At 44.9% G+C, this 18,505-nt stretch overlaps 2 protein-coding genes across 6 annotated transcripts; one reads left to right on the plus strand and one right to left on the minus strand.

Annotated features, from left to right (window-relative positions):
• The first annotated feature begins 4,109 nt into the window (after nt 1–4,109).
• On the plus strand, nt 4,110–8,820 carry LOC133901051 (glutathione transferase GST 23-like). 5 transcript variants are annotated; one of them, XM_062342346.1, is made up of 3 exons: nt 4,110–4,516; nt 4,607–4,920; nt 8,769–8,820. In XM_062342346.1, the coding sequence occupies exons 1-3, from the start codon at nt 4,184–4,186 to the stop codon at nt 8,803–8,805; spliced, it is 684 nt and encodes a 227-aa protein (XP_062198330.1). In that variant the 5' UTR covers nt 4,110–4,183; the 3' UTR covers nt 8,806–8,820. The 5 variants fall into 5 exon arrangements, with proteins under 5 accessions (XP_062198330.1, XP_062198331.1, XP_062198332.1 ...); XM_062342347.1 differs by lacking the exon at nt 8,769–8,820 and adding an exon at nt 5,694–6,065 and having other exon boundaries at nt 4,111–4,516; XM_062342348.1 differs by lacking the exon at nt 8,769–8,820 and adding an exon at nt 6,132–6,509 and having other exon boundaries at nt 4,112–4,516.
• Nucleotides 8,821–12,901: 4,081 nt separating this feature from the next.
• On the minus strand, nt 12,902–16,609 carry LOC133900872 (zinc finger CCCH domain-containing protein 53-like). The gene is made up of 9 exons (XM_062342129.1): nt 15,761–16,609; nt 15,502–15,675; nt 15,219–15,404; nt 15,010–15,110; nt 14,670–14,930; nt 14,373–14,577; nt 13,763–13,954; nt 13,584–13,655; nt 12,902–13,450 (listed from the first exon to the last, which is right to left on the minus strand). The coding sequence occupies exons 1-8, from the start codon at nt 16,447–16,449 to the stop codon at nt 13,622–13,624; spliced, it is 1,842 nt and encodes a 613-aa protein (XP_062198113.1). The 5' UTR covers nt 16,450–16,609; the 3' UTR covers nt 12,902–13,450; nt 13,584–13,621.
• Nucleotides 16,610–18,505: the final 1,896 nt, after the last annotated feature.

The raw sequence follows: 18,505 nt of genomic DNA on the forward strand, positions 1-18,505 counted from the left end.
GCATGAGGAAGGCGGCGCACGACCATACCGTGTCTCAGTCTCGGGAGGCTGAGAGGGCAAGGAAGCAGGAGAGAGCCCACTGTGCTAAGGTGGCAGGTCCCGATACCCTCTGAAAGGAAAAATATCCTAGATGCACTCAGTAAAGAGTATCTAATGTAACCCGACATACTTCCACTCCCTAAGACATGTTATGATTAGGAGCGATGCACTAATAAGTAGTTCTTAGTGCGAACCGTATATGCCACCTTCGTTTCTTCGTCATGTCGTCGTAGTTACAGTCTTATGTAATGTTTTCACCCTATGTTTACTACTATGTTTGTCGCCGTTCGCACTTCATACCCACGTAATATGCTGCGAGTGCTAATTACTGATTTTTTATTCTCCGACTATTACATAACCTACTCTAAATTCTCGCTTCCTCAGTATACCATTTTCACTCCTCTTCAATATTTTTAATTCCAAATTTTCTTAATGTACTATTTTAAATTTTGATGAAATACACAAAATTTTGCAATTTTTGGAGAAAAAATTGCCATTACCGCCCCCTCAAAGGGCGGCTAGGCTGCTAACCGCCCTCCCAGGCCCTAACCACCCGCCCTACCAGGGGCGGTTAGCGGACCTAACCGCCCTCTCAGAGGGCTGCAGGCATCTAGTTTTGCAATTTTTTTCACGAGAAATCTATTTATTTAAATTTTTAATCGAAAAAATATAAAAATAAAAAAAACCCAACTTGGAGTATGCTTGGAGCAAGGCATTGCGGGAAAGAAACATGCCCTCAGCATCTGCGGAGGCGAGGAGGACGACGTCGAGATCCCAGCTGCTTTGAGCTCTGTGACCATGGATTAACAAACCAAACATATATATTTCGTAGGGTCTGCATGCCAATGGCTATTTTCCCGTACAATCCATGTATACTATGATGATTCATTAACCTTCTTCCTTTTCATTAGGTTGGCTATAGAAGCTTAAGTTCCTATTTAAAATTAAGATTTTCTTACGGTATCTATGAAGAGGTGTAATTTTGATTAAAGATAATTTGATCAAAAGAAAATAAAATGAGAACCTTAAATGCTGCTTTTGCAACCACAATGAGAGCATTCAACACTTATTTTTCAAGTGTCACTTTACAAAGTCAATTTGGTGAATTATTCAGATTGTCTTAGGTATTACCATGCCAAGGAATATGAATCATATAATGGGTGGTTGGTTACGTGATATGGTGGCTAAAAAAACTAATTCTAATTGGGATAGCCGCTCTATTTTGCATGATTTGGCTATACTGCAATGATATGGTTTTTAATAAGGGAACAATAACCTCTCTTTTTTCGAGCACTGTTCAGATGCACATATTGGTTCAGATTTTAGAGACTGTTACAAAAGAGGACCAAAGGGAAGAGATCAGACTGGCTTGCCAGAATTTAGAGGTGACGGTTATGGAGCTCTTTGCCAAAAATAACTGGCAGTTTAGTCATAGATTATATGTTGAATAATGTCATGTAACATCCCTAAAATAACTATCTCCTTTTGTTTCCTTTTCATCAATAGGCTAAGATGATGTAATAATACAACAAGGGTTGTATGCATCACGAATACAAAAGGTCGGATCGTTATCTTTTTTCTTAAAAAAATCGACCCGTTGGACATAGGACCGCAACACGCGCCGTCAACTGAAACAAACCACCACGGCAACACCCCACCACGTCGTCGAGCATAGTCATCTTGCACTGAACTCGATCGCCGCTATGTGTGACCTACCACCGCAACACCACAATGCCCCACCAGCTCCAATCACAGAGACCAGCCACATTGTTGGCCTCCTCGCCTCGCTAGCCATTGGCGCTTGAGCTAGAGCCGTGTCGTGCTGAACTTGTCGTTGCAATGCAAGGTTAGCCATCGCAGCCCGACTCCCATCAATATGTGACGCCGCCCATTTCCGTGAGAGTCAAGCATCACCACTGACCCAACCCTTGCCGCGCCAAGCTAGCCGTCGTCGTGCGAGACCAGCAACAGCTACCACCCAGGCCTGCTGCAGATTTGGACACCTCATCGAACTAACCGATGCAATGTGGGACCAGCCACTGCATAGCCGCACCACCACCACCATTGGCATGCTACTCTGTGCCGCAACAAAACAGCCACCACCATGTGGGATTGTACGCCGCATCCACATGGGCCCACCTACCAGGCCTGGGCCCACCTACTAGGCCTGGGCCACCCTACCAGATCCAGGTGCCTCCAAGGCATCACCACGCCGTCCCAGTCGTCGAAACCTCACGGCAGCCACCAGTCATCACACCGTCCCACGTAGATGAGGCCTCCCTGCACCAAACCAACCACCGTCATGTGGGACTGGTCAATATGAAGCAGGCCTGTCCACCTCCAATCCATCGTGCTGACGTCCAGTAAGCCCTCGATTACGAACATCCATCCACCACCTTCCCATGCACGGTCGCATGCCACTGTTGGCCGCAGCCGCCACACCCTTGCATGGCCCGCCACCATGCCCCTCTCCTTGGCATGTGGCCACCACTACCGTGTCACCCCTAGCCATCTCGCAGAGCCCTCGCCACCTCGTGCGGCCATCACACTCATGCTTGTTGCGCATGGTTAGCACCACCACATCCTTTATCGCATGACGTGCTGTTATCGCACGTGACCTTCACGCCATCCCAGTCCTCCTCTGCGCGTGTCACCGTCGTGGGCACGTCATGGCCACCGTGGCCTCCATGCACCCCGCACGTCGTGGCCAACATGTGTCACCGCGGCCTCCATGCGCCGCCCTGTTCATGGGGCATCGCCACCGGCATCACTGTGTGCCGCCCCAGCCCATCACCAACCAGATTCGTGAGGATCTGCCGTAGGGGCTCTGGATCCTTCCTCGGAGACGCCAGATCCAGCTGCCGACCACATGGCCACGGCCACCACGGGAAACGATCGATGCGCGTTGCCGCCCTGCACCAGGCCGCCGCGTGCCATTGCCCCTGGCCAGAGGACACCCGCCCTGCAATAGGCCACCGTGCACCACCTTTGCGGGCCCAGATCTGGGTCGCGCATCGCTGTCTCGCCTGTCTGGCCTAGACATACCACTGGATGGCCGCCCAAAGTGCCACCGCTGGTTCTAGGAGCGCGCCCGACGCACCGCTCAACTTCACGGGCTTCCGACGACATCCCTGCACCAGTCACGTTGGAGGAAAACCTACCCTAGGTAGAAATGGAATGCCATGCTACCGCCATCCTTGCACCCGCGTGGACTTTTGGTGACGTGCTTGGGTGGCGACGAGGCAGTCGAAAGGGTGGGGGGTGACGGTGCTAGGGTTTGGTTGGTCGCCCAAGCCACCCCTCAAGAGCGACACAGGGGACAGGCTTACGATGAAAGTTGTGCCGTGTGCTAGACCTAAGGATGTGCACCAAGGCAGAATCCAACGGGGAAACACCTAAGCTGGTGGCTTGACGTCTTCCGGCGAGGAGGGACCTGCAAAGACAGAGGCTCCTCCTCTGGTGCTAGAAGAGACAAATGCGCCGAAGAAGAAGACAAAGAGGGTGATGAAGAGGGTCTCTCAGAGCACGTGAAATTCGTCCTGGTAGCCAAGTCGACGCCGCAGACAAGGCTCCCACCGTAGTTGTAGTCCAGACGTATGACCAACAAGCACCGACGCCCGTCTGCCCTGGTCAACAAGATCGTCATGTCCAAGAACGAGCTCATGCGCAACATTCAGGACAAGTTCTGCCACGAGCTCCTCACAGTTGCAACACCATTCGCTCTGGGATCCTGACAGAACGTCTCCTCCCCTCGCGAGCCTGTCGCTACATCATCATGCTGATGAGAATAGTGGTCCTCTTATATTTATGAGAAAACCGGGTTACACAAGAGTAAAACACCAACTCTATACTATACAGCCAATTACAACTTCAAATTGTAACCAGACTTGTACATTATATTCGATACATATTCGCATAAAGCTATAATGTGATCACAATACAACGACCAATCAGGAGTTCAGAACGAATCGAAAAGAACTCACGTTTACGACGAAGAGTCACATACCATGCCATGCAGATTATTCTATCACAAGTCAAGCCGCCGAAGCTGACTATAGATTGACAACAATCTCCACCACAAGAAAAATCTCTGCAAAAGCGAATAGGTAGCAAACGATCAAGTTCACCAGTACACCACTCCGCCATGAATCATCAAGACGAGAAAGACAAGGTGAAGCTGTTCGGCATACGGTCGAGCCCTTACGTTCTCAAAGTGATATGGGCGCTAAGGATCAAAGGCGTCAAGTACGACTACATCGAGGAGGATCTCGGGAACAAGAGTGACCTGCTGCTTGAGTACAACCCTGTGCACAAGAAGGTTCCTGTGCTGGTCTATCAAGGTAAACCGATCGCAGAATCAGAGGTCATACTCGAGTTCATCGATGAGGCGTGGAAGCACTGCGGTGACCCTATCTTGCCGGAGGATCCCTATGAGCGTGCCATGACCCGTTTCTGGGCAAGGTTCGGCTCGGATAAAGTAAGAATTTTACAGCTTCTTTTCGGTTCTAAACTTTAGTTCAACTTTCAAGTGCAATCATATCATTCATCCATCGTGATATACTCCCAGCTCTCGCCACCGATTTGGAAGTGGTTCACCACCCAAGGCCAAGAACAGGAGGACGCATATGCAGCTGCCATAGAGCAGCTGCTGGTTCTGGAGAAGGAACTCTGTGGAAAGCGATTCTTTGCAGGAGAGAAGATCGGTTTCGTCGACTTATCGCTCGGTTCGTTGGCGTATGTGATTCCTATATACGAGGAGATCACCGGTGTGAAGATGATCACAGAGGAGACGTTCCCGTCCTTGACGGCGTGGATGGGGAATTTCCAGAGCTCGCCGGTCGTGAAGGATCACCTGCCGCCGTTGGACAAGCTGCAGCTCAGGTACCAAGCGATACGTGAAAAGTTTCTAAACAGCAAAAACTGAGTAGCAGCTAGATGATACTATATGGCTTCAGTTTGCTTGGACAGGATGCCAATCTATGACACAAATAAACAGTGGCAGGTCCAGAGCTAAGAATTAGAGACCTCAACTTCTTGTTTCTTCTTCTTTCTCTTTCTCTTCTTTTCTTTTTCTTCATCTTCTATGCCCAAAAATTATAGGGAGACTTGATGGTCCCTCAAGTGCTCTGAGAGTAGGGGCTTCCCCAGCCCCCCCGGATCCGCCGCTGCAAATAAATATGTTACTCTAAAATTACGTTATGAAGAAAAGCTACTCTGAAACTACAGGGAAATCGCCAGTACAGTTTCCGAAGTATGATTTGTGTGATAATAGATTGTCTGAATCGAAAGCCCTCGTGCTTCTGAGCATTCTTTAGACCTTGTAAACTACGGAAAGCACTTGAGGACTGAGCGATAGCTCGGTTGATTTCTTTCATTGGTAGGAATGGGCCGATTCGGAGTCTGATCTCTGGATCGGTTCCCAAGCCTCATCGGGGCAGGGGTCCATGCTTTTCGAGTAGCACACGCGTGTATTTTTAGCGAGTTTTCGTATGTAACATGTTTGTTTAGGACGTGCACGTGTTTGCGTGCATTAGGAGTGAGTGTTTAGTACAAGTGGATTATGTGCGTCCTGATTTATACTCATCTCGTGAAAAAAAAAACTAGAGAAAGCACTTGAAAATAGCATATTCTCATTAGGGAACACAACGTTGCAGGGTGGTCCGGGCTGAATTGGGCCGGTGGTGAGCAAGTAGGACCCCAAGCCCAGTAGTACTCGCCGTCCCTATGGAGTTAAACCGTTTGTTTCACTCTGGCCATATTTTGATTGACACACTGCTCTAGTTATCTGGTAAAAATGTGGCTTTTGACAGTCTGAACAATGACAAGTGTGATACTACTATAGTAGTAGCAGTACAGACTTCAGACTGGGCAGCTGTGGCACAGCACAGGCTATCGGGTATGCTGTGTACAGAGCTTTGCTCCATTCATCTCCACCATGAATGTATGTCGACGCTGTTACCATCCGCTTGATGCATGCTTCGGTTCCGACTCTGTACTAGCTTGTAGCAGATCAGATCATGTAATCATCATGTTCCTCCTTAGTCCTAACACATTCACCAGGTAGTATTAAGTATTATTTACCATGCATGCAGGAATCCAAAATTGAGTTAAGGGTGCGCTGTTTCCTAAGGTTCGTCTCATTGGAATGGCAGGCAACTCATTCTTTAACCCATGAACAGTGAACTCCTGCTCCAAGGACCAGTAACATAAAATACTCGTCGTGTGATTATAGAAGAAGCGAGTTGATTAACGAAAACAGCAATCACTCCGACGCGGAGGGAGCACCCAATGCAATGGTTGAGCATTCAAGGCATGCATGGGACACTGTCGCATTGAGTCCTCCTACAGAATCTCCTGGTTACGTTGCGCCTCATCATGGCTGATGCCTCGTTACGCCCGGGATGTTGGTGTCGACAGATTAATGTTCTTGAGGACCATTCATTTTGTAACCCAATCGTGTCTCGTACTGTCGTCTTCATTTACTTTTGCTGAATAAATTAAGAGGATGGGCACCTTTGTACTCGTTACCAAGTCAAGAACATGGATCGGGTTAGCACGCCCCGCCCGACCATCTTCTTCCCCGAGCTCGCTACCTGCAGCGCCGCCCCCTCCTCACGTGCAGCCACCGGCTTCACGGCTGCCTTTGCACCACCACAACTAACAATCTTTCAAAATATTTAGTTTAAAAACTTTAAAAATCACACACACACACACATATATATATATATATATACTATACGCACGATCAGACTATTCTACGTATAGACACATAATAGATCTGTGCTAGCGCTACACGCTGTCTGATCGATCGAGCCAGATTCTTACACACGCGCTCCAATCATGCCTTTCGTGAGTCAACAAAACAAAAGAGCTAATTTATTGATGCCACGTATACATCCAACTTACCTTTGAATCACTATATTTTGATAAAGTCTTAAGATTTTAAAAGAGTTACGTAACATAATTACAATATGGTTGGCACTCTGGTTACAACAAAACTATATTGTTCGGCGCGCACGGTTATACGCATTCTATAGGTACGCTACGGGTACCTGCATAATATATACTATATAGAGAGAGAGAATGCGTATAAATAGCTGAAGCGAGTACGTTCCATTTGTGAGCATGTATTTAATAAATTTAATAGAAAATAGTGATTTACAAATTTAATAAATATATTTTAATTGAAAATAGTGATTCAAAGCAACATGTATTTATAGCTGAAGCGAGTACGTTACATTTGTGAGCATGCAAGGTAAAATATCTTGCCGCAGTCCAAAGCATGCCGTGCGGACTTATGTTGATTTGGGTAAGACCATCCAAACAATATATTTTTTATTTTATTCCATTTTCTTTCTATTCTTGTACCCTTTAGTAACGGTGTAGTACTATAAAGTATCTATATCTCATCCATGCAGCCCAGCATCAATCACTTCGGGCCTGTTTTATGACACTAGGGATTAAGATCAAATATTGGCTATGCTAAAATGAAGTAAAAAAAAGGGTTTGGTTCATGACCAAACCAATATTAAGACAGGGTCAAAAATGAGTTTAGAAAAGAGTGTATTATAGCCATGTCAAAAAAATTAAAGCTACGAGTATAACATATGAAACCTATATAACTATTTTTTAGTGTCAAAATATAGTTAAATTAAGTCTTGATTTATAGATTTAATTACAAAGACATAACGGTTCAAACGAATTACAAATTGAATGCACGGTTTAGCAAATAATATGATTTAGAGCTTGATAATAGAAAAAAGAATACATTTAATGCAACTAAACGGATGCTGCCACATCAGCACAAGCATAGCCATTGGCCAAGCTAAAATGGAGGTCCCAATTTGCTCTCCCGATGGGAACTAAGATTCGGCTCCGTAAGGGCGTGTTTGGTGTTTGGTTTCAGACTTAGGTAAGTCTAAGCCAAATTTTGATCCGTTCTAAAAATTTAGCTGATTTGGAGCCAAAATTTGGCTGCCTCATGAAAATTTAACTAGTGCCACCTACAGTAAACAGTGGGCGGCTCAGTTTTGGCCAGGCTGCCAATCAATCCATAGATGAGGTGTGAGCAGCCCATTGCTGATACATAGTTCGGAATTTTTTAATTATCAAACATCAGATGCTAATATATACAAAATAGCAAGTACCAGCAATGTTATATAGGTCTACATGGCCACTGTTTACTGTAGGTGGCCAAATAAGAGCCCACATGGCTATGTTTCAATGAGGAAAAAAATTGATCACCGTTAGATCCTACATATCATATTAACAGTTATAGCAAGATTTGGCATGGCTATCATCTAAATAGCATTTTTTTTCTTGACATTACCCACATTTTGGCTCTTGCCACGAATTGACAATGCCAAATTTTAGTCAAGCCTTTTGGATCTAGAACCGAACTGATCCTAAGCTAGCCATTTTTTTGAACAATACTAAATCAAACTAAGTGAGGGAAACAAATACATGGATTATGTTACAAATAGACACCTGTCGATGTAAAAAATATAGGGATCCCCAGCAGGATGACACGTAACGATCAGTTTTGCCAGTATCCACTTTCGTTCTTTGGCCCATAACCCCTACGCAACCAGTTGACACCAGCGCGACCACGATCATGGCCTTCGCAAGATTCTACGTGACTAGTCCTTATTAGTCGGGGGGGGCAGGTACTCGTCTAGGCCAGTCAAACCCTATTTAATATCGCTATTCACGCCGTTTTTCTTCCCCAGGCTGTTCACTCCGGCTGAGGCGGCATGGCCGGTGTAGACTTACCATATCCTATCCCGTAGACATTAATTGTTACGGGATGGGCTCGCAGACGTGACAGGAGATACAACAGGCGCGTGTGGGAAACCTGCGACAGGATAGGGCAGGCCGGGCGCGATAAAAGAGGGTGCAGCCGATGGATGGGACGGACGTCGCAGAGACCCAGGGCAGGCACAACGCATGTATACTTTTAATGATTATTTATATCATTTTTTTGAGCAGTCATGGATCTTTTTGTTGGACCCGCCTATAAGACTTCTACCCATCTAGAATATAAAGGAGATATCTTCTGTAAAAGAGTGGGATGGGGAAAAATACACAAGATAATAGATTTCATATTCTGAATCTAAATACAAATCACAATATATATTATGTACATCTTAAAATCACTCTATTACTTTAAGCAGCTAAGTTGATTGTAGTGCAAGTGACTAAATGAGAACAACGGGCTAAATGAGTTCATTCCATATAAGGGTTACTCCAACTACAATTATTTCATATGTGTGTTCATAATAAAATTCTAATTGAATTTTGTATCATCTCCAAACCATACTCGACAAAGTATATAATCATCTTAAGACGAAATTTGAGATTAATGATTTGGACATTCATATCCAAATGATATTGGACAATGAGATTTGAAATTCCAAATGTAATCATCTTATGATGAAATTCGAAATTTGATATTAATGATTTGGACAATCATATCCAAATTTGAGATTAATTATTTGGACGAGCATATTTCTTCAAGTATATTTATCCATTAGTCTACAATATCTAAATGATATTAGACAATCATATCCATCAAAACACTTATAATCATTCAATCCCTAAATACGAATCAAGATCTATTCATACCTTAGGTTGACGATGAAAAGATATTGAATCTAAAGTTTTATATCTTAGTGCCATCAAAGCGTCCATATATCTTGCAAATCACAACAAGCCTGATATTACATTTGAAGATAAACTTTCTAGCTTAAATAGCGCAGTTCCAACAACACCATTAGGTGGAAGTCAAAAATGATATCCACAGATATCTTTATGGCATCACAGGTCTAGATTTATTCTATCTGAAAAATCTAGATATGACCATAGTGGGATATTTTGGCACTAGCTATATAATTGATTCCTATAACACCATATCACAGATTGATTTTATAGTGATATATCATTCTCATAGGAATCATCAAAACAAATTCCAGAGACTACTTCCACATATCATTTTGAAACATCACATACATGTGTATGTGTTCACAGAATGATCAACCAAATAAAAGTCATGTGGTATTGGTTTCATTGAATCATCAACTATTATCTAGAAAGATAATAATACTTGTGTTGCTCATATGCAAACGGGTTACATAAAAAGTAATATCACTAAGTATATTTCTCCTAAATTGTTTTATCCTCATAGGTTACAATAATGTGGAGATATAGATATCTTGCAAATTAAATCTTGTGATAATCTCACATATTTATTTGTAAAGTCCTTACCAGCTTCGACATTCTAATATGTTTATAGTATCGGTATGCGATGACTTCGATATTTACAAGATTCAGGGAGAGTTTTCTCCTGAATTATAATTTGTTCGTCCATCATATTATACTATTTTTCCTATACGAATTTTACTTACGAGGTTTTCTCATAAAACGTTTTAATAAGGCAATATCTACACAAAAATATATGTCATATTTCATATTTTTCGTACTGGAGTATTTTAAGGAATATATCGAAGACATATTGATCCATATATCATAATATTGATCTTTAAACTCGCTTATGAGTTTTTCTTTTTCAAAGTTTTCTCATATGAGTTTACTGTGAGATAATAATAATATATATTGTATCATTTTCTCCTTATTTTCTCATTGAATTTTAAAATAATTTTAATAGTATATCAATATATTATTTTCTCCTCATATTTTTCCACAAAGTTTTAAAGGAGTTTTCAACTATAAGTTTACAACTAGAATAATTGATCAAGAGGAATGTCTCCCCAATAGACATATCCTCTTATTATATCCATTATATCCTCTTATTATATCCATTATATATATATATATATATATATATATATATATATATATATCCCTATCTACTCGAAATAGACAAGACCAATTTTTACTTGGCTATAAGACCTAGAACCAGACAGCCCCTTTCTTCCGTTAATGGCAACATCTCGCAGGCCCGGTGGTTAGGGATTAACCAAGAGTGCACAAGTTACATGTACTCCTCCTATCAAGCCGTCTCTTCTCTAGGGCATAGGCATAGATGGGTCATCTATCTGCCTAATAAGGCCTTACACCTGACACCAGTACTCTAATCCTTGATTAGTATACTAATCTGCATTTTTTTCTTGATGCTATGTTAGAGCATCTTCAGCAGATTAGTCAAATTTTACCCTCCATATCTCCATTTGGTTATCCACTCTAAAATATTCCCTTTTCATATTTCTGCACACTCTAGCAGACTAACCAAATCTCACTCTCTATATTCTATTTACCTAGATTTTATTTATAATGATTATTTTTTTGGAGGGGCTATTTTTTGCAACAATTAATTTTGTACAACGAGTGTTTCTTAAATGGTATTTCATCATACAACTTCAGTGCACCTCAAACACCGAAGCAATTAAGCAAACAGTAGCAGCACAGAGCAGCATACAGGACGAGGAATGAAGCAATCAAGCATTCAAGCAGCAGTAGCTCCACTAATAAAATTTGGTCTCAGAAATCAAGCATACAACCAATCAAGCATAGCAGTAGCAACACAGATCATTACGTGTTCAGTCGAGACAAGCTCGAGCGGCGGCTACATGTCTGGCGCATTCCTCTTCCACCTCCCCCCCCCCCACCTCTGATTCCACGATGACCCACCACACCTCCCTGCTCCACGCGCCCCTCCTTGTGCTCCCCATCGGTGTTCTGTCGCCGGCCCGCTCCCCACGCCTCCTGTCCACCACCGTCACATCTGCTCCTCTTCCTAACCCCCCCTCCCCTCTACCTGTGGTCTCTATGCGCCGTTGCCGTTGGGGCCTAACCGTGCGCCACCTTGGCCTCCCCTATGCCTGCGGCCTCTACGCGCTGCTGCCACTGAGGACTGCCCATGTGCCACCTCGGGCCTCCCCAGCCACACCATCTGGTCCTCGTGATAGCAGAGAGGGCGTGTGGCGGCAGGGCTGGCTGCTACCGTGACACTGGAGGTAGAGGCGGCCATCGAGGGCACGTGGTGATGGGTTCGAAAGTTGTAGCGAGACCGGAGGAGGGGAGGCCGAGGACGCTGTGTGGGAACGAAGGAATGAAGACGGGAACAGAGGAACGAAGGTAGTGTACTTGAGGTTGGGATAGCGAGGCACACACACAAGCTAAATTTGGCGACCCTCTCTCACGCGATGGCGAGTCAATAGGAATAGCAACCCTATTGACTATTCTGTTGAAGGTGTGTTTTCTGTGCGTTATAACAAGTTGTATGAAGGCTGCTGGAGATGCTCTTACATGAACACAATGTGCCGCCCGCTGGTATGTTGAAATGCACACCCGTGACCATGCAGTAACAAGTCAAATGTGAGCAAGAGGGTTTCCATTGCAGTACACCTGAGGAAAACAAATAAGAGACCATGGCTGCATGCGCAATGCTGAAGTTGGCCATCCCATCAAACAACCGAAAGGTGCGTGCGAGTGTTGTTCCCCTTTCCCCATCAGATCTCCATCAACAGCCACATCACTTCGCAACACCAGATTCTCCTCACTCTCACACGCTGCCTTTTGGTTCGCCGAAAAATCGGCAAACCGGACCAAAACTCAGAGAGCTAAATTTCAAACTTACAAATCGCAGCAAAATATGTCATCTTTAACCAGCTGCAACCAACTTAGCTGGCAACACATAGCATTGGCATTGCATAAACATTTTCAGGTTTCATGTACTACCCTTTTGAACTGCTTGTCAATCTTTCTGGGACCTTAAACAGATTTCAAACTTTGAGCCTCAGCACCAGAACATGCAGTTCTGTTCAGATAAATCTAAACAAACAGATCGCATTCACTATAAAGTATACTAGAAGGCAGTAAAAATATACTACTCCAAAGACAAATATGATTGATAATTACTTTTCCATTTCTTTTTCTACTAGCTTCTACTGTTCTACAAGGGTGAAAAGGAGAATAGCAGAAGTTGGCTGCACAGACTAGAGTGATGCTGCTGCATCCATAAATGACTCATGGGCAAAAAAAGGACACAGATGAGGGGTCATTGCTGAATTGCTGATGAGGTGATTCCTCTTTGATTCTCTGCACCCGTGAGTGCTCTGGTCCTGCAGTGCTCCTCTCATCACTTTCCTTCTGTCACTGCAGCTTGTCCAATCTCTCCGTTCTCACTACCTGTTTTTCTTTTGATGTCTGTATGCAGCCATGTCACTTGACAACTACTGGCTACCAGTACAAGTTACTACTTACCTCAGCAGCTACGGTATACTTAGCTACTAAACGAGTCGTATTATTTATTGGACTACTATCATATACTTGAGGCCTAGCGCTAAACAACCTAGACTTCTTTCTTTGTTGCTGTTGTTGCTGTTCCTCTGATACACCTAGTATTTGTTAAAGCTTTCTTCGCTTTCCTCTACTTGATGGGCCATGATAGTCCCTGCAGACAACACACATAAAAAACCAATAACACAACCATCAGGAGGGATTGACGGGATACTAATTTTATATACATCATGATTGAGCAGTTGATTGTTACAGCACACTCAAAAGACAAAGCTGTTGATACTTACTCCCAGCTTAGAGGAAAGGCGACCCTTTTGCTCTGTATTCACAGCCCAATGGCTTCATGCCCAGAGGAAAACCTGAACAAACAAGGGGACAAGTTCATACTAGAACTACATAAACAGTAACAATAGCACATTCTGCTGTAACAAACAATTAAGAAAACATGAAGTGTTTGGGATTTTACCTGGGCGCTTGAAAGAAGCATGAGCTGTAGGGGGGCAGCTCAAGGGTGGGGGGTGTTGGGGGGAAGAGGGATGAAGCCACATGATAAGGGTTGCAGTTATTGATGTTAACAGTGTGAGTTGTTGTAGCAGCAGTATCAATTGAGGCCTTGGTGGGAGACGCAAAGGGGCTATCAGGCAAATTCTCCACGCCACTGCAAATACAATTCAAACAGCAAGAAACATATCAATCCTGGAAAGATCCCCCAAAAAAGGGAACAAGTTGCACGAAGAAATTGGTTAACAATAGTTATTAGTTGTGGTCATTAGTTCATTTTCTCCTTTCCCTACCCTTTGTCAATGTATTTCTTTTCCCCTTTTGTTACTTCCAATCAAGATCACCTATGATCAGCACTCTAACAGCCTATATACCTCACCTCCTTTTACAATAGCTTTTAGAGGCACATTTGATCAATCAAAGAGAAAGCATATGACATATAAATAAAGAAAGGAAAAGGTAGTGCAAATCTGCTTTGTTTCTCTACTTTTTTTTCTTCTTTCCCGTAAAAGAAATAGCCTGTGGCCTTAGTGCGCATTTGGTAAAATATTTTACTCCCAGAACAACAATCTTACCTTTCTTGGAATCCACAAGCAACATTGGGTGTTGCTGCCCCAGGACCAGATTCCCTCTTCTCCTCTTCCCCAGGATTGACTGCCTGCTTGGGAGTGCCGTCATCATCCTCCTCTTTCCGCTGCTCCTCATGCTTGCCTTCAGCAGTAGTTGCAGAGATAGCAGCAGATGCAGGCGCACTGATGGCTAGGCTATTCAGCTTGTTATCTGCAACAAGAAACCATGGAGTTACAACCTCTCAACCTGCAAGTACCTCATTAATGCAAGAGCCAAGAATTTGTCAAGATCGAAGACTGGACCTTGGATGGTCACATCCTCCAAATGGAGGACGTTGCAATTGGCATTGACGCTGCCTTTGTCATCAGTTTGTCTCAGAGCTATAGGTGAGCCGACGGGGGAGCTGAGATGCCTGTTCTTGAGGTCGAGAAGCTGCAACCCCATAAACCGGCGACCCTGCAGCTCAATGGCTTGCTGCAGCTCGGCTGCCTGCTGCTGCTCTTCGAGCTTCCTCCTCAGAAATGCCTCGTGGTTGGCAAGGTTTCCATACATCATTCTTGGCCCTAACAGTTCCAAAATCAACTAGTTACACATCTGAAATCTGTAGCGTATGCATGCATGTAGAGAACGGTTACTACTCACCGATCTGTGGCTGGTGCAGGTCGAAGTGGTCCATGGAATCCAGCAATCCGGTAGGCGTCGTGCAGCCAGCGAACTCGCCATGGTGCGGGTGCTGCAGCTTCCTGCAATCAAACAAAATTTGAAAGTAAAAATACTTTTTTTTAGCAACGGAAATCGTCAGAACAAGCAATGTGCAAACGTGCGGTGGAGGAAGGCAAGGGGTGACGTGCCTGAACCTATCGGGGACCTTGCCCTTCTCCTTGTAGGGCTTGACGAGGACGCGCGCGTCACACACGAAATGCGGGTTGCCCTTGGCGAGGATTGCCTTCACTGTCTCCGGGTAGACGAAGGTGACGAACCCGAACATGCGCTTCTGCTGGTACGGGATGCGCACGTCCTGCACCGGCCCGTACGTGCTGCTCGATCGCAAAACAATCCATCGATTACATCCATGACTGGACTATGATATACTCCGAACAGAACACAACGCAACAATGGCGGCGTGTTTGGTACCTGAAGTAATTGGACACGTCCTCCTCGCTAAAGGTGGAGTCGGCCGGGAATGTCAGGTAGATCTGCCGCGCGGCGGGGTTGGCGATGAGGTCGCCGCGGTCCATCCGAGGCGAGCGCATGGAGAACCTGTGCATGTCCTCGCCGCCAAGTAGCATGGCGGCCGCGGCCGCCGCCCTGAAACAGCGACCCGAAATTAGCAAGACGCGAAAATGACACAAGACCGAAACAAAAATGCAATCTTGGGCGGTAAAGGTGGCACCTTTGGGGCTCGCTCTGCTGCTGCTGCTGCTGGAGCAGGAAGTTGAGGCTTTTGGGCAACGGCGAGAAGGGGAACGCAGACGCCATGAGCTGCGGTGGCCGCGCGGCGGCCATGGCCTTGGCGCGCATGACCACCATTTCCCGCTCTGCAGCCGCCGCATCGTCTTCGGGCAAGCCGTGCAGGAACCGGCATGAGGAGCCGTTCTTGCAGTACCCCCGCGCGAAGTACAGGCACGGCCTCCACGCGCCCGCCGCGGCGGCCTCGGCGTCGCTCAGCGAGAAGCTCCGGCTGTGCCCGCCGCTCGCCGGCGACCAACAATCGTACTCCTCAGGGTAGAACGCGTTACCTCCGTCGTAGCCCACCTGGTCGCCGGCGAACGGAACCTGCTGCTCGGCTCCAGGGCTAGGCATCCCCCAGGGCGGCCCGGTCTGCACCGGCCCGAGCACGGGTGACGGTGGGGACGAGGGCTTGGCGGCGAGCTCGGCGCGCGCCCTGGCGACGAAGGAATGGAGGAGGTGCTCGGGGCCGAAGGCGAGGCGGATCAAGTCCTTCTCGCCGTCGTCCTGGATGAGGAGCATGCCCATGATCTTGGAAGCGTTGTCGGGGTCGAGCGCTTGCACCCGCGCGAACACCGCCTTGGTGGCCTCGTAGACGTCCATGGCGTCCCAGGAGCAGGCAGCCCCCGCCATGGGTGCGTCCTTATCAGGTGGTTTGTTTCTTCTTCGAGGGGAGGGGAGAGATGGAAGGTGAAAAAGCGGAGTTACAGGGAGGGGAGAGGAGCGGGGTGGGGGCACGGTTGTAGAAAAAAAGGCAGCAGCACAGTGAATTAAATAGGCTGGCTGGACGCTGGAGGCGGTGCTCCCTCGTTTCAGTTTCCCTCCATCAATCTCATGTTTGGGGAAAATTTTGGTGGAGTGATTTGAATTGTGTTATGCTCTTCAAATCTAGGGGGCTCATTTTGCTTGTCCAACAAGAGTGGATGGGTTTGAAGCTTGGATTGAGAGGTCAGGGAAGAGGGATCTCCGACTGAACTGTATGGCGTGATATTGTCGACATTCGAGGTCTACAGAGGTTTAATTGTAATGTAAAAAATGGATTTTAAACTAGTTTCTATATTATCAAGTTTTGTAAATGTAATTATGTAAAGCAATAGTATTGCTCCGTCCACGGTTAAAACATCCTGGGTGGGGAGTTGGAAATTTGAACCGATGGGCTCGGTGGTTCCAAAATTTGGTATTTATTCATGATTACCTGGCGTTACTAATAGTTTTTTTAAAACAGCAGTACAACTCATATATATATATACAAACGCTCCGATGTTACTAATAATTGGCGTATACAGTTTGGCTCTGAACGGACTCCAGCTTTTCATTCACGCAGAAATGGTATCCCGATGGACCCGGTAATAATTAGGCAACTAAAAAAAAACCTTTTATGAATTGTAATCCGAGGTAGGAAGAACATAGGCAACTTTATTTTCCAAATTTAGGTGAACTAGTGCTCATATCGAAACAATAAGAATGCGAATGTCTCAGTTTTTCTGGATTGGTTTTGCAATACTCAATTGGATGTTAAATGGTTAGAAGTCCAGTATTGGATCAACCGGGCAAAGAATTGGGTCTTGAAGATTGTCTTCCCAATATATCTTCTTTGCCTAGATTAACTATGAATTGATAGTATGAAACGTCATACAGTACTTCAATAAGAAAACTTTTGGCAAACATCACAGTTTTTTCCATGGGAAATACATGATAAAATGCATACGACCCCATCACCACTGGCTTTATTCGTAAGATAGATTGAAGAGGATCGAGGACTCCGAGGTACTCCACCTAGCACTGAAATTGTTCAGTGATTGCCCTAGCTATTTCTCATCTGTTCCCGTCTTCTCCTCTCATCACTACTTCGTGTGAAAAAAACATGCATGGATGCATGCCATCTTTCCTCTGTTGCTGGCACAGCAATTTGCTACCATGGCGTTGAGTTCCCTTTAATGTTTCCCCGGGCATCATCATGAATTGTCTGTGTGCATGCATGCATGCCCGATCTCTCCTGACTGAGTGTAAGGCCCTCTTTGTTTTCTGTTTTTTTTTATATATTTCCGCTGCTATGAGACATCAAAAGTCACGAGTTAGAATAAATGAGATTTTGGAAAAGTATCTTATAAGAAATTAGAAACGTACTTTAGAGAAAAATTAACTAAAGTTAAGAAGCTCGCTGAGAGACATTTTTCTGAGAAGCTATGTACTGATAAACTAAAAAATTATTGTAGAAGTTAACATCTTATTTCTAAAAGCAGTTTTTCAGACAAACCAAAAATACAACTTTTTTTAAAATAATCTAAAAACAGAAACTGAAACAAACAGACGCTAAGCTTGTATATGTGTGCATGTACTTCGTTACATGGAGTACACTGTACACCACGAGAACAATGGTGTTGGATCAGTTTGCTAAACTTAAAACATTCAACACTAAACTAAATGGGTAGATGGAGCAACAGCCAGGGAGGTCACTTGTGTCTGGTACTGGTTGGTGCTTGCTTTCAGTTCCGGGCTGTCTCGCAAGGAACAAAATGGTTTTTGGCCGAAACATGAACCATCATGCGACGAAAACGCCTCCTTTGTTTTGGACTATAGGGCTGTTTGGTTAGGAACCAAAGAGAGTAAGTTAAATTTCGGCAGTACATTGAAAATTTGGTCTCTATTTAGTTTAATGCTAAAATTGATCATGTCTTGAAAAAAATTT

The sequence above is a fragment of the Phragmites australis genome, chromosome 19 (assembly GCF_958298935.1).
Source record: "Phragmites australis chromosome 19, lpPhrAust1.1, whole genome shotgun sequence".
NCBI lineage: Eukaryota > Viridiplantae > Streptophyta > Magnoliopsida > Poales > Poaceae > Phragmites > Phragmites australis.

What these genes read in the sequence shown, in the direction of transcription:
- LOC133901051 (XM_062342345.1), top strand. Translation starts at nt 4,184, where the DNA reads ATGAATCATCAAGACGAGAAAGACAAGGTGAAGCTGTTCGGCATACGG. An exon ending in CAAGGTTCGGCTCGGATAAA is followed by an intron (nt 4,517 to 4,606) that starts GTAAGAATTTTA and finishes ATATACTCCCAG; the next exon opens with CTCTCGCCACCGATTTGGAA.
- LOC133900872 (XM_062342129.1), bottom strand. Translation starts at nt 16,449, where the DNA reads ATGGCGGGGGCTGCCTGCTCCTGGGACGCCATGGACGTCTACGAGGCC. An exon ending in GACGTGTCCAATTACTTCAG is followed by an intron (nt 15,405 to 15,501) that starts GTACCAAACACG and finishes GCGATCGAGCAG; the next exon opens with CACGTACGGGCCGGTGCAGG. An exon ending in CCTGCACCAGCCACAGATCG is followed by an intron (nt 14,931 to 15,009) that starts GTGAGTAGTAAC and finishes TGGAACTGTTAG; the next exon opens with GGCCAAGAATGATGTATGGA.